Below are 14,251 nucleotides of genomic sequence, written 5' to 3' on the forward strand. Positions count from 1 at the left end.
CACCTGGTACAAAAAAAAAAAAAAAAAAAAGAAGAAGGCGGGTGGGAATGTAGCTCAGTGCAAAGGCCCTGAGTTCAATCCCCAATACCTCCTCTCTCCAGTCACATCCAAGTAAATGATATATGTCTCGTACTGAGGGAGATAGTGAGGGACAGGGTGGGGAGACAAAAGAATTTAGAATCCAGCCAAGGACCAGACATAGCCTGCCCCCAGCACAGGGTCTCTGTTCATGCTGGGCCAAATGGACCACTGTGCTGTCTCCACTGTTTGGAAAGCTTCTCCTCCTGCAGGAAGAAACAGTCAACTCTGGGTGGAGGCAAATAGAAATGCTTCAGTTCTTCCTTTCCTATTTCTTCTGGTGAGAAGAACAGGAAGTTGAGTTTGGTATCACCTCCCCAGGGGCTCGGTGAGTTGCTTAGGCCGCTGCTTGGCCCCTGAACTGTCAGGCGCTGTGTTGATAGTAGTTACCAAGTACTCCTGCTGAGTGGTGTTCGGTGAGCATCCCGGCTCTGCCCTAGTTTGCTGAGCTGCAGCGCCCCCACCAGCAAATCCTCTGGGAGTTCTCAGCCCGGGGAACAGTGGAGAGTTTAGCAGTCCATCTTGTAGAACTTTAGAACCAAGGTCCAAAGCTGAGATCACTTTACTCCATCGGTCCTCACTTTTACCTCAGAACAGAAGCCTCACTCATAGGAGTAAGCACCCTCCCAACCTCAAACCCAAGCTGGGCTTTTCCTCAGGGTCCAAAGCTACAACCCGTGCAGGGGCTGGTCTCCAGAAAGGAGATCTGGCCAGCTCTATGTTCTTGTCCCATGGCAGCTACTGCTAGCTAGCCCCATTTGGTGCTCAGCCTCCTGGGCCTAAAAGAAATTGTTAAATCAGCATTGGGGAAAGACAAGCTTTTGCCTCTGCTGGATTGAGGAAAAGGGGAGAATGAGGAAGTGGTAGGAAAGGAATTCCTTCTCAGACAGCCAAGAAAAACAGACATGGCCCTTGTGCTGGTCTTTACATAGCTTACAGGCTAGGGGGAGAAATACAGACAGGTGATTAAAGAGTAATGCCAGTACAGAATATCGCATTTACCTGGGGGAGATTTAGCAATCACACAGACTAGTACCTGTGTTTGAAAGCCCGGAAATCACCTGATCCTAGAGAATGGCTCAGAGGCCAATTCTCCATCTATTTCTGGGTTGTAGGAAATCCAGAGCCAGCTGCCAGCTCTTTCGATCTCTGAACTCCCTGTATCCTGGAGAAATCCAGGAAAAGAAGCCTTCTGGGCTTCTTACAAGCCTTCTAAGGCCCGTTTTAGGGCTGGAGAAAATCTATATATACTAACATATTTAGAAATAGTTTAGTGTAGTGAATTGAATATTCTGGTTAATGGCTACTATACAGCCCATGCATGGTTTACCAGTTTTCATGTAGATAAATAAAACCCAGCAACCCATAAAAAATACTAAAGTTAGATTGAACATAATAGACCTTTTTAAAATCATGATTCAAAAGAACACAAGATTCTTGCAAGGACTCTAGGTCATTATAATCAGTGACCACCAGAATGTAGAACACAGCAAGGCCAAGTATCAGCTGTTTCACTGTGTACATTTTTTAGCGTAACTCGTCAGTGCACTGTCCTGTTCTTTGTAGGCAATTTTCTGAGTGTCTGAGTACAGAAGGATAAACCAGGTTACCTCTCCACTTTCGGGGAAACTGATAATAATTTGCACACATTTGTAATCTGGGAGGCACACTGTCCCAGCCATCAGCCACACACACCTGGCCATTTATTTATCTTCCTGGTGAGATATCTATTCAAATCATTTGTTATTTATTATTATGATTATTATTATTATATCAGGGATCGAACTTGGACCTTGAGCTTGCAAGGCAGGCGGTAGTACCACTGAGCTAAATCCCCCGCCCTCATTTGTGTATTTTTAAACTGGGCCATTTGGCCCTGAATGTGCAGGTTTATTTCTGGACTCTCAATTCAGTTACATTGACCTAGATGTCTATCCTTCTGCCAGTACTATACTATCTTGATTACTGTGGTTTTGTAGTAAGTTTTAAAAATCAACAGCCAGGCCTGGTGGTTCATGCCCATAATCCCAGCACCTGGAAAGTTGAGACAAGAGGATTACAGTAAGGGCTGGAGATTCAGCTCAGTGATTCAGCCGTCTACCTTGCAAGCGCAAGGACCCAAGTTTGATTCCCAGTACCAAAAAGAAATAGAGGACTACAGTTACTTTGAGGCCAGCATGAATAACACTAATGAAACCCTGTCTCAAAAAACTTAGAAAAGAAAGAAAGAAAGGAAGAAAGGAAGGAAGGAAGGAAGGAAGGAAGGAAGGAAGGAAGGAAAGAAAGAAAAAGAAAGAAAGAAAAAGGAAAGAAAGAAAGAAAGAAAAAGAAAGAAAGAAAGAAAGAAAGAAAGAAAGAAAGAAAGAAAGAAAGAAAGAAAGAAAGAAAGAAAGAAAGAAAGAAAGAAAGAAAAGTATGAATCCTTTTTTGTTCTTCTGAAAAATTATTTTGGTTATTTTGAGTCCCTTGCAATTCTATATGAATTATTTTTTTAGCTTGTCAATTTCTACAAAGTCAGCTAGGATTTCAATAAGGACTGTGTTGAATCTGTAAATCAGTTAGAGAAATATTTTCATCTTAATAAATCTGCCAATCCATGAACACAGGATATCTTTCCATTTATTTAAATCTTCTTTTAGTTTCTTTCACAAATGCCTTGTAGTTTTCAGTGCACAGGTTTTGCTCTTCTTTTGTAAAATTTATACCCACGTATTTTCATTCTGACACTATTGTAAATAGATTTTTTTCTTATTTCATTTTCCGAATGTTCACCTTGAGTACGTAAACATACAATTGACTTCTGTACATTGTACTCATATCCTACAACCTTGCTGATTTTATTTATTAGTTCTAAGAGTTTATTAGTGAATTCCTTGAGTTTTTCTCTACATAAGACCATGTTATCTTCAGAAAGGGATGGTTTCATTTCTCCTTTCCACTCTGGGGTCTTTATATGTCATTTTATTTACTAATTACCCAGCTAAAATTTCCAATACAGTGTTGAATAGAAGTAGTGAGAGCAATAGCCGGGCATGGTCGTGCACACCCATAATCCCAGCCCTGTGGGAAGCTGAGGCAGGAGAATCTCAAATTCAAACACAGCCCAGTCAATTTAGCAATTTAGTGAAACTCTATCTCAAAATAAATGTTAAAAAGGGGCTGAGGATGTACCTCTCTGGGTTCTATCTGCGGTACTGCCAAAAAAATACTTAGCACAAACATCCTGGACTTTTTCCTGATCTTAAGGGAAAGCTTTCAGTCTTTCATCTGAATCAAATATGTCAGCTGTATTTTTTTTAATATAAATAACCTGTATCATGTTGCTAGAGTTCACCTTTATTTTTAGGTTGTTTAGTGCTTTATCGTGAAAGGGTGTTGGGTTTTGTCAGATGGTTTTCTGCATCTATTGAGGCGAGTGTCAAGTTTTTGTCCTCTATTCTATTAACATGGTGTATTACATTACTACCTTTTGTACGTTAAACAAACTTTGCTTCACAGCAATAAATGATTATGGTATATAATTCTTTTTAAATGTTGCTGGATTCAGTTTGCTAGTATTTTGACAACAAAATATTTAATAATCTATAATAAAATATTCTATATTCATGTATTCATATTCATATATTAAATATTCTATATTCAACAAAATATTCTATATTCATTAGAGCTATTTGGCCTATATTTTCTTATGATGTCTTTGTGTAGTTTAGTTATCATGGTAATACTGGCCTCATAGAATGAGCTATGAAGTATTCTACCTCTTCTTTTTTTTTATTTTCTTTTATTTATTTATTTTTTTTGGTACCTAGGAGCTAAATCTCCAACCCCATCTTCTTGAATCAGTTTTGACATGTTGTATGTTTGTTGTTGTTGTTTGTTTGTTTGTTTTTGTTGAGACAGGGTCTCACTATGTAGTTGAGACTGACTTGGAACTCATTATGTAGTCCAGGCTGGTCTCGAACTCCCAGTGATCCTCCTGCCTCGGCCTCCTCAGTGCTGGGATTACAGGCGTGCCCCACCACGCCTGGCAACACATTGTATGTTTCTAAGAATCTGTCCCTATGACCTAGGTTATATAACTTGTTGGTGTAAATTTAATCATTATATTCCCACATAATCACTTCCATATCTTTATTGTCAGTTATGATGCCCCCTTCTGAATTCCTGTTTTAATAGTTTTCAGTCTCCTCTTTTTTGTATAGGTTATCTAAATTGTTAATTTCATTGATCATCTCAAAGAAATTATTACTAATTTCATTAATTTTTTTTTCTATTTTTTTCCTACCCTCTATACTGTTTATTTCCTCTTTCTTTCCTTGGATTTATTTATTTATTTTGTTTGTTTGTTTTGAGATAAGGTCTCACTATGTAGTTTAGGCTGACCTTGAACTCACTATGTAGCCTAGACTGCCCTTGAACTCATGGTGATCCTCCTACCTCGGCTTCTTGAGCCCTGCGAGCACCAACGCAGCCAGCTCCCACCCACCCCCACCATGGATTGAACTCAGGACCTTGTGCTTGCGAGGCAGGCCCAGTGGCACTGAACTAAATTCCCAGCCTCTTTCTGCTTTTTTAACATAGGCATGTACTGCTACATTTTCCCTCTGAGTACTTCTTTAGGTAAATCCTACAGTTTTAGTTTGTTTTGTCTTTATTTTCACTTATCTGTCTTCATTCTCACTTATCTCAAAGTATGTCTAGTTTCTCTTGGGATTCCTTCTGCCTATCTCACAATTAAGAGTATTTTAGGTCAGATGTGGCATGTGCCTGTAACTATAGTATTTTGGGAGACTGAGGCAGGAAGATTGCAAGTTTGAGCATAGCCCGGGCAATTTAGTGACTTATCAAGACTCTTTCACAATAAAAAAGGGCTCTCTTTGTAAATATGGGAGGGAGGAGGGGGATGTACTGTATACTTACAAAGTACCAATAAACTCAATTTAAAAAAATAAAATAAAAATAGTAATGATAAAAAAATAAACTAAAATAGAAAAGGGCTGGAGATATAGTTCAGTACAAAAGTCATCCTGGCTTAATCTCCATTACTGCACGGGAAAACAAGAATATTTTGTTTAATTTCTACATATTTGTGAATTCCCAAAATTTCTTTCTGTTCCTGATTTCTAATTCAATCCTGCTATGTACAGGAAGCATCTTTGTATGAATTTATTCTTTTTAAATCTATTGAGACTTGCCAGGTGTGGTGGTGCACACCTGTAATCCCAGCACTCGGGAGTCTGAGGCAGGAGGATCGCTGTGAGTTCAAGACCAGCGTGGGCTACATAGTGAGTTTCAGATCAGTGTCAACTACATAGTGAGACCCTGTCTCAAAAAACAAAAAAAAAAAATCTATTGAGACTTATGGTATAACATATGGTCTGTTTTGGACAATGTTCCATATAAGAAAAATGTATATTCTGCTGATGTCAAGGTAGTGTTCTGTAGATTTGTTAGGTCTAGTTGAATTATAGCGTTCTTCATTTCGCTCCCTCCCGCTTCTCTTCAGGCTGCCCTGGAACTCACTATGTCACCCAGGCTGGCCTCAAACTCACAGCGATCCTCTTGCCCCAGTCTCCTGAGTGCTGGGATTACAGGCATGAGCCACCATACCTGGCTTGTTCATTGCTCATATTTCCTGGTTAATCTACTTTTGTTTTATCTTTTATAAAAAGTGGGGCATTACAGTCTCCAATTACTGTTGTTTTCTTTGTTTTGTTTTGTTGCTATATGAGGATAGATCCCAGGGCCTCCAACATGCTAGGCAGCTGCTCCACCCTTCGAGTGACATCCCCAGACCTTTTTTAAAATTTTTATTTTGGGACAAGGTCTTGCTAAATTGTCCAGACTGGCCTCAAACTTATGATCTTCATGCCTCATAGTGGCAAGCACCACCAGCCTGACTCTAGCTACTGTTGAATTGTGTCTTTACCCCTTCGATTCAGTTAGTTTTTGCTTCATGTGTTTTGGGGATCTGTTGCTAGAGACCAGCACTGTCCTTTTGTCACAGTGTAAGCTCTAGTAAAAGGCAACACTGACACATTGACCCTGTCAAACTAAAATTTGAAAGACATTTTAAAGTCTTGTTTTTTAGCATCTTGACCATCATGATGAATGCAGAGTGGTTAAAAATATGGGTTTTGAAGCCCCCGAGACATAGGCTCAAATTCAGATTGCCCCCCTTTTTTCTCCCCCGCACTGGAAATAGAACTCAGGACCTTGGGCTTGGGAGGCCGCTGCGGCGCTAAATCCCCAGCCCAAGATTGCCATTTTTATTTTCAGTACTGGAGATGGAACCCAGGCACTGTGCTCTATCTCCAGCCCCCTTTCCTTTAAAATTTTGAGACAGGGTCTTGCTAAATTGCTGAGGCTGGGCTGGAACTGATAATCCTCTTGTCTCAGCCTCTTAGAGGGTTGGGATGTTAAATGTGTGCTGCTTACGACCCATGTGACCTTAGTTCAATCACATACCATCTTTTTTTTTTTTTTTTTGAGAAGGGGTCTGGCTAGTTCAGGCTGGCCTTGAATTGACTGTGTCGCCCAGGCTGGCCTCAAACTCGAGGCAATCCTCTTGCCTCAGCTTCCTGAGTGCCGGAATTACAGGCCTGCATCACCACACCTGGCTCACATAACCATCTAGATGAAGATAATGATAATACCTAGCTCATTGGATTGTAAGGCTTAAATGAGATCATGTCTAATGCACTTAGTTTAAACTACCGCTTGCTTGCCATCTATCTGATAGCAGAGTGCTCACAGGTGACATGGGAGAAGCTCTGAAAACAGTGTTCTAGAGAAGCCATTCAGAGATAAAGCATTTGCTATGAATAGTTCTCAGATGTACACACCTACCTTCAAGAGGTGGGTGAACCGGCATGTGGGTATGCGCCCATAATCCCAGCTACTCCAGGGACTAAGGAAGGAGAATCACAGGTTTTGAGTCCAGCCTAAGCAATTTAGCATGATCCTCTGAAAATGTTTAAAGCCCTGGGGATATAGCTTAGTAGTAGAGTGCCCCTCGGTGTATCACTAGTACTGAAGAACATTTTACCATGTTCTGCATGAATATAAGAATTAGGCTTCGAAGACTGATCTTTTGAAGAGCTATGAGAATGCTGCTCTACCCTCCTTCCGCCGGGCCCACCTGCCATAGCTCCCATATGCTTTAGGAATTCAGATGCCCAGAATTCTACTAGTAGGTAACTGCTCTTTTAGTGCCCCTCCATCAGCAGTCCTCTTTGAAATGCAGACCCTTGGGCATCGACTAACCAGTTTAACACTCTCAACACAGCACTAATAACTTGTCAGATTTCTTTATGCTAGAAGAGATCCAAGATAACAGTAGTAGCAGTTGTAATTACTCAAAAGTGGGGTAGGGATAGGGGCAGGAACAGTTCTCAGAGGAAAAGAAAACAAACCTCTCCTCTTTTTTTTTTTTTTTTTTTTTTTTTTTTTTTTAAAAAAAATTTTGAGACAGGGTCTCACTATGTAGTTGGGACTCACCTGAACTCACTATGCAGCCCAGGCTGGTCTTGAACTCACAGTGATCCTCCTGCCTCAGCCTCCTGAGCGCTGGGATTACAGGCATGCGCCACCACGCCCGGCACCTCTCCTCTTTAAGTATTTTTACAGCTGACTCTCAGGTCAGACGTATTGGTGTAAGAGAGCAGCCAGTGCCCATACATCACAATGTTTTCCTGACACCTCACTTCATGCTTTTACCCCATTCAGAGGTGATGGGAGTATTAGCAGCTGAGGCCATTAGATTCTACACACTGTACTTTAAGGGTCAGTGGTGACATTAAGTCCCCTGCCCCTAGTCTCTAGCAGTTGGGTAATGCTTTCTCTTGATATCTGCCACAATTGTGCTGCAGAGCCATGAGCCAGATATGCTGAGGGAGCTCAGCCACAGTTCTCATCACCAGCGCTCATCTGTTGATTCTCTTTCTGGGTTTAGATTACATGCACAGCGCCCACCGCCCTGTCACTGGGGGCCACCTGGGGAAAAAGGAGAGTAGTTATGTGGGCAGCGTGGGCACCAGCCCCAGGAAATCGAGCCGCTGCACACCCCCACCTGCCGACTCTGAGCTTGTCAGCTTCTGCTACCTCCACATGCGGGAACAAAGGAAAGAGCAGGAAAGCCGGACTGATGTCAATGAGAACCTGATCTTCTTTGAGGAGACCAGGCCCCGGACCAAGTCTGACCCCACATCCAAAAGCTCTGGCCAAGGTTACCGTGTGGTCCACGATGACTTTGATGCAGCCAGCTTAGACCATGAGCCTTGTGCTAGCAGGGCCCGGTCCTACACCTTGGACAATTCCCTTGGGGCTGAAGCCTTGAATTTCTACTGTGACTCTTGCAAGGCCAAACTCCAGGAGCAACTTGGCCCTCGCAAAGGTGGGAGGCCTGGCTCCTCTCGCGACAATATTGTGGACTTGATGTCCCTCCCACCACCCGGGAGTGAGGAGGAAGAGGAAGAAGAAGATGAGATGACTTCTCTGTTGCCTGCCATTGCCGCCCCACCACCTGGTTTTCGAGACAACAGCTCTGATGAGGATGACCCCAAGCGCCGGGCTGTCCAAAGCCAGGAACAAGGACGCCACCTGCGTGGGCTCCTATATGATGAGATTCCAGTGACACTGATTGACAGTGTGCAGACGCGGACAGTCAGAGATCATGCCCAGGAGTTAGACGATGCCCTGGTGTCCACGCTACAGGCTCTGGAAGCACTGGCTGCTTCAGAAGATGGACCACATCCCCCTCCCCCACAGACTGCAGGTAACCACCCATTCTTCCTTGCTCTTGTCTCCTTTTATTCTCCTGGAAAGGTAGGGCCAGCACGGAACTTTGCTTCTTCCCAAGCAGATGTTAAAGTCACCGTGGTGTGGTGTATGTCAGAGCAGTGCGTAGGCCAGAGGTGGTTCGAGGAGGGTCCAGGGAACAACGGTGCTGTGGCAGGGATGGGCTGTACAGCTCCTGCTGGAGCTCTATCTCTGGACATGGCTTATAAATGGATCCCAGGGACTGGGCCCCACCAGGATGGAGGATCAGAGAGAACGGTGAGAGACACAGAAGGTAGGCCAAGAATATCTACGTGCACATGATTGGAGGAAAAGGACTAACTAACCACCCAGTGCTTTGGGATTAGGGGAGCCAAGAGCCCTCACTGCTCAGAACTGAGGTCTGTATTCTGCCAGACAACCGGGGCTCTCAGTCACATGCACCAGAGTCCTGGTTTCTGAACTCACTGACAGACAGTAGTACCGGTGGTGAGGCACTCCCTCTCTGAGACTTGCTGTTGTCATCTCAAATGGGCTTGATAGTAGTCAACATAGCATATAGGCTTGTGAAGATTCAGTGTGATGATTGCAGCAAAGCTTAAACATTGCATCACACACAGTTAAGGATTCAGTAAGTGGTACCGACTGCGATTAATCATTAGGGGGTAGGAGACCCATACAACATGCCTATTCTTCCCTGCTATAGACACATATGTACCATCTTCTAGACAAATACGCACCGTCCCGTAGTCACACATACATACACCTTTAGAAGAGTAGTAAATGACCCAGCAATAGAAAAGAAGTAGAGAAGAATAAGAAATATGAGCAAGGGTGTGAGGCAGGGCAAGATATAGACGGAGAGGGTAAAGGGACAGGGGTCAGAGGAAACCCGGCTTTTCTGTAAAACTAGTGTACCCTTCATGCTGGGCAGTCCCCACATTAGGGCCCCGTCCCCGCTGCCCCCACCGTGGGGTCTGGCTTTTCTCTTTGCTCCAAATCTAGAGCTCTAAGCACTAGCTGCTCCCAGGAGAGAGAGAGAGAGAGAGAGAGAGAGAGAGAGAGAGAGAGAATAAACTCAGATAAATGGCCTCAGCTGCATGGGCTGTGGGCAGGCCTGGTCAGATGAGGAGAGATAGAAAGAGCCCTCTCTTGGCCAGCCCTCTTCAGAAAAATTAACAAACATTTCCTAGCTGTTGAATCTAAAAATAGTGTCGATTAGCATGTTATTTTGCATGTGTTTTGCATGTTAATTTGCCACCAAACTGCCTAGATCTTTTCTCCCCCTCTCTTTGTTACTCTTTTGTTATTGTAGCCTTTTACACCCTTCATCACATCTTCTCTTTGTCCCTCCCCTTCACTCCTTCCACCTTTAGCCCTCCCCCCTCAGGCCTGACAAGTTTGCCTCAGCTCAAAGTACTGATGGCTTAACTGTGGCCTCCAAGAGCTCTCTATATGTGATGTAACCAGCCCCATTCTTATTCCCCCAGGTCTGATTGTGCTGGCCACAATTACTCCTGAATCGTCACTGGACTCCGGCCATGAAACCAACTCTTCAGAGCTCACAGACATGTCAGAGATGATGTCAGCCATGAAGCAGCACCAGAATACCACCTACTTCCTGGCCCAACACCTCAACAAGGACCTGCCCTTCCGGATCCAGAGCTGCGCGGCCCAGGCTGTTCTCACAGCCCCTTACTCTCTGGGGCGCCCGGATCCCAATCTGTCTCTCCAGCCAGCTGTCACAGGCCAGAGTCCTGCCCCCCCAGGTGCTCGGAGAAAGCTGCCCCAGGCAGAGGCCCAGGCACCGGGAGAGCGAACGTACTCCCTGGCAGTGCATCCAGCACTGTCCCCTCCTCAGCTTAGTCAGCTTAGTGAGCAGAAGAATCTTAGCCTGCTGCCCCCAGTGCCTGAGGACAAAGGGCCTGGCCACACTAGGGCTGGCATGGAGATGTCACTGAGGGCAGCTACACCCTCCCTCAGTGAAGAGCAGGTCTCAGAGCTGAGAGAGAACCTGCCCAAGGAGGTCAGGTTGAGCCCCAAGCTTATCCTGGACCCCAAAGGCAGTGTGACCCCAGCCATCATCTCTGCTGCCCTACAACAGGTAGTTCATAGTAAGAGTCTAGCTCCCACTAGTGGGGCCTTGGGGAACCCCCCTGGCAGGGGAGAGAGAAGGCCAGAGGTTAGCATGATGGGTAGCAGTACCAATAAGAATCTGAAATTTAAAATGAGCCCCTGTGCTTCAGAGACTTTACGGAATTCCCAGCAGCAGCTGGCCCCAGAGGTCTCTTCCAGTCCCAAAGCACCCACAGGCAGCCGGGCTGACAGCCTACTCCTCTCTCCACAAGAGAACAGGCTCCCAGTTCAAAGTTTCCCTCCTAAAGGCTATCTTTCGAGAACAAGTCGAGAGTCAGCAGGGAAGCAGGCTGCAGGGGAGATGATCAGCAAGGACGGGCTAGAGGGAGCAAAGCCCACCTTGCACAAGCAGGGTGCCATCTCCAACCAAGGGGAGAAGGGGCAGCCGGATAGCACATCCAAGAGCAGCAAGCTTGAGGACACCAGCCTGGTCCCCCGAGCTGGCTACTCCATGGCTCTCCAGAGCCCCATCTGCCAGCCTGGAAGCCGCAGCCCCAGCTGCCAGTCCCGAGGCCAGAGCCCCAGCTGCCAGCCGCGAGGCCAGAGCCCACTGAAACCTCAGGCTACCAGCCGGCAGGTGAGCACCATGCCTTCCAGGAAGCTTGAAACCCTGGATGGAACCCACTCAGCCTCTGAAGGCCCCACAAAGCCCAAGTCATCCCGAGGTCCCTTCCGGCTACGCAATTTATTCTCTGCTACTTTCCCCACCCGCCAGAAAAAGGAGACAGATGAGCGACAGGCCCAGCTGCAGAAGGTAAAGCAGTATGAGCTGGAGTTCCTTGAGGAACTTCTAAAACCACCAAGCCAGGGTGAGCTGCCCAGCGCTGAATACCTGCAACCTCCCGCACCTGGCCGCTGCAGCTGCCAGCTACGCAGCAGCCCCTTGCAGCAGGGGCCTGGCATGTCCCGAGAGCAGAGGCGCAGCTGTGACTGCAAGCGCATCTGCCGGGGGGGCCGACCACAGACCGCCCAGACACCAGTGCCTGGCCTCCGAGGAAGGGAGAGGGACAGGCTCCCCCCTACCCAGAGGCAGCCAGAGGCTGGCCCAGGCTTGAGCCTCAGCAGCCCCATCAATGTCCGGCGCATCCGTTCCACCAGCCTGGAGTCCCGAGAGTGCCGATCAGAGCCTGAGAGTGGTGTTTCGTGCCTGACCACGTGTGCCTCAGGGGGTGAGTGTCTGGGAGCTCCCAACTATAGGAAACTGATGCGCCGCTACAGTATCAGTGAGCTGGACCAGAGTGACAGGGCCTCGCTGACCTCGGATGTCTACCCGCACCCTCCCCTAGGCATGCTGCCCAGGGAAGCCAAGGAGGTAGAGGCAGGCCTCCCGCTAAGCCTGGGCCCCAAAAGCAAGCTGGTGGAGTCACCAACCTTGGGAGATCCCTCATACGTCCATATTGCCCCTGAGACCAAAGGCCCCAGACACATGGCTGTGTTCTCACTGCCGGAGGAGGTGTACCGGAAGCCTGACGATCTGGATGAGGACAGTGAGAGTGGCAAGTGCTGTTCTATCCGCTACTGCTTCTACTATCGCAAGTGTGACATGGCAGATGATGCCAGTGACGGCAAGGACGAACTTTCCTACTCTATCCCCATGAAGATTCTGCCAGGCATGAAGTTGGACGAGCAGGTGGTACCTGTGGTGAGCAGAACTCTGCAAGTGCTGGATGCAGCCACCTGCAGCAGCAGCCCTGAGGCTTCCTGTACCCAGGAAATTGACCTTCGGGTGTCCACCTTCGAGGGGAGCCTGGCCAAGATCAATGCCCTGCGCGCCCATGCCTATGGCCTCCCTGATGGCTTCCTGGCTGCCCGCCTGGACACTAATGAGCTGCTGACAGTCTTAAGGCAGTGTGTGGCCAGCCCTGAGGCCCGTGCTCCAAAGCCCTATGTCTCTCAGATCTCTGAGTACAAGCTCGAGCTAGCTCTCAAGTTCAAGGAGCTCCGGGCCTCCTGCCGCCGCGTGGCCAATGTGGACAAGAGCCCAACTCACATGCTGGCAGCCATCACAGGAAGCTTCCAGGTGCTGAGCAGCCTCATCGAGACCTTCGTGCGGCTGGTGTTCATTGTGCGTTCTGAAGCCCAGCGTCAAGAGCTGCTGGCCAAGGTGGAAGAGGTGGTGAGGAATTATACTTTCCTTTTGCGAGCAGCTGAAGAATCCACAGCAAGGAACCTTAACCAGCAGCAACAGCAGCAGCAGCAGCAGCAGCAGCAGCAGCAGCAGCAGCAGCAGCAGCAGCAGCAGCAGCTACAGGGGCAGCAGCTACAGGGGCAGCAGCTACAGGGGCAGCAGCAGGCAGCAGCAGCTACAGGGGCAGCCACAGGGCAGCCACCAGGGTCTCCAGCTTCGGTGACTGTTACGAGCACATTCTCCCGCTCCTTAAAAACCCTTATTAAGTAGGGCATCTGCCCAGGCTTGCCCCCCAACCCCCAGGTTTGAGCTTTGTGGTCCTTGCATCTCGTGGTGAGTGTGTGTGTATCTGCTGGGCCAGTCAGTGTCCGAGAGCCCATCCGTCTCCAGAGAATGAAAACTCCCACAACTGAGGCTCTCTCGTAAGGGCTGCAGGCCTAGCTGCCGCCCTGAGTGTTCTCACCCTTTTCTGGTCTCTGGGCATCACTGTGAGGGCAAAGGCCCCTCGCCATTCTGCCCACCACAGAGCTATATTTTCTCTCTTCTCTGGGGCTGAGAGGTGATATCAGGCTCATGAGCTGGGCCCAGGGGAGCTAGGGCCTTGAGCTCTTCCTGGTGCGTGCTACCCTACATGGAGTGGTAGCAGTAGCAGTAGCAGTAGGCCACGGCACCTCGCCCAGAGGTGAGGTGCTCAGTCCAGATGTGCCCATCTGCCCACCCTGGGCTCACACGTACCTGGCAGGAGCCCTCCAAGGGCCCATGCCCAGGTGGGATGTGTGGAGAAAACAGCTGCACCCGGCCGTTTGCAACCAGTCCAACAGGCTGGCAGCCTCGGGAGCCTTCACCCCCAGGTCCAGTAGCTGCACACCAGCTATCCCCAAAGTGCCCTGCCCCACTTACGGGCAGGGAAGCTCAGTCCACTAGGGAGCAAGCCTCTGGGATCACCCCGCTCGTTTTGGGTAAGGTACCTGGTGAAAATATTTGCCCTGCGGAGACCCAGTGCAGGCCTAGAAGCCCGCCCTGCCCAGCACAGGGGCCATTGCCACAGGCGTGGGGCTCCTCTCAACATTTCTCTACCAGACAGACTGTCCTTAGAAGTTTGACTTAGCTGTGGATTGGGGTGGGGGTGGG

At 47.7% G+C, this 14,251-nt stretch overlaps 1 protein-coding gene across 2 annotated transcripts in view; it reads left to right on the forward strand.

Moving 5' to 3' along the window:
• The window catches only part of Frmpd3 (FERM and PDZ domain containing 3), a 145,083-nt gene extending 130,856 nt beyond the window's left edge, over window positions 1-14,227 (forward strand). For both annotated transcript variants that reach the window (XM_033760362.1, XM_010611831.3), the window contains 2 exons: window positions 8,033-8,854; window positions 10,347-14,227. In XM_033760362.1, the coding sequence (XP_033616253.1) occupies window positions 8,033-8,854; window positions 10,347-13,390 (3,866 nt within the window). In that variant the 3' untranslated portion in view covers window positions 13,391-14,227. The remainder of the gene's footprint in view (window positions 1-8,032; window positions 8,855-10,346) is intronic.
• The last annotated feature ends 24 nt before the right edge of the window (window positions 14,228-14,251 follow it).

This window comes from Fukomys damarensis, unplaced genomic scaffold (genome assembly GCF_012274545.1).
Source record: "Fukomys damarensis isolate Sample0158 unplaced genomic scaffold, DMR_v1.0_HiC HiC_scaffold_39, whole genome shotgun sequence".
Classification (NCBI taxonomy): domain Eukaryota; kingdom Metazoa; phylum Chordata; class Mammalia; order Rodentia; family Bathyergidae; genus Fukomys; species Fukomys damarensis.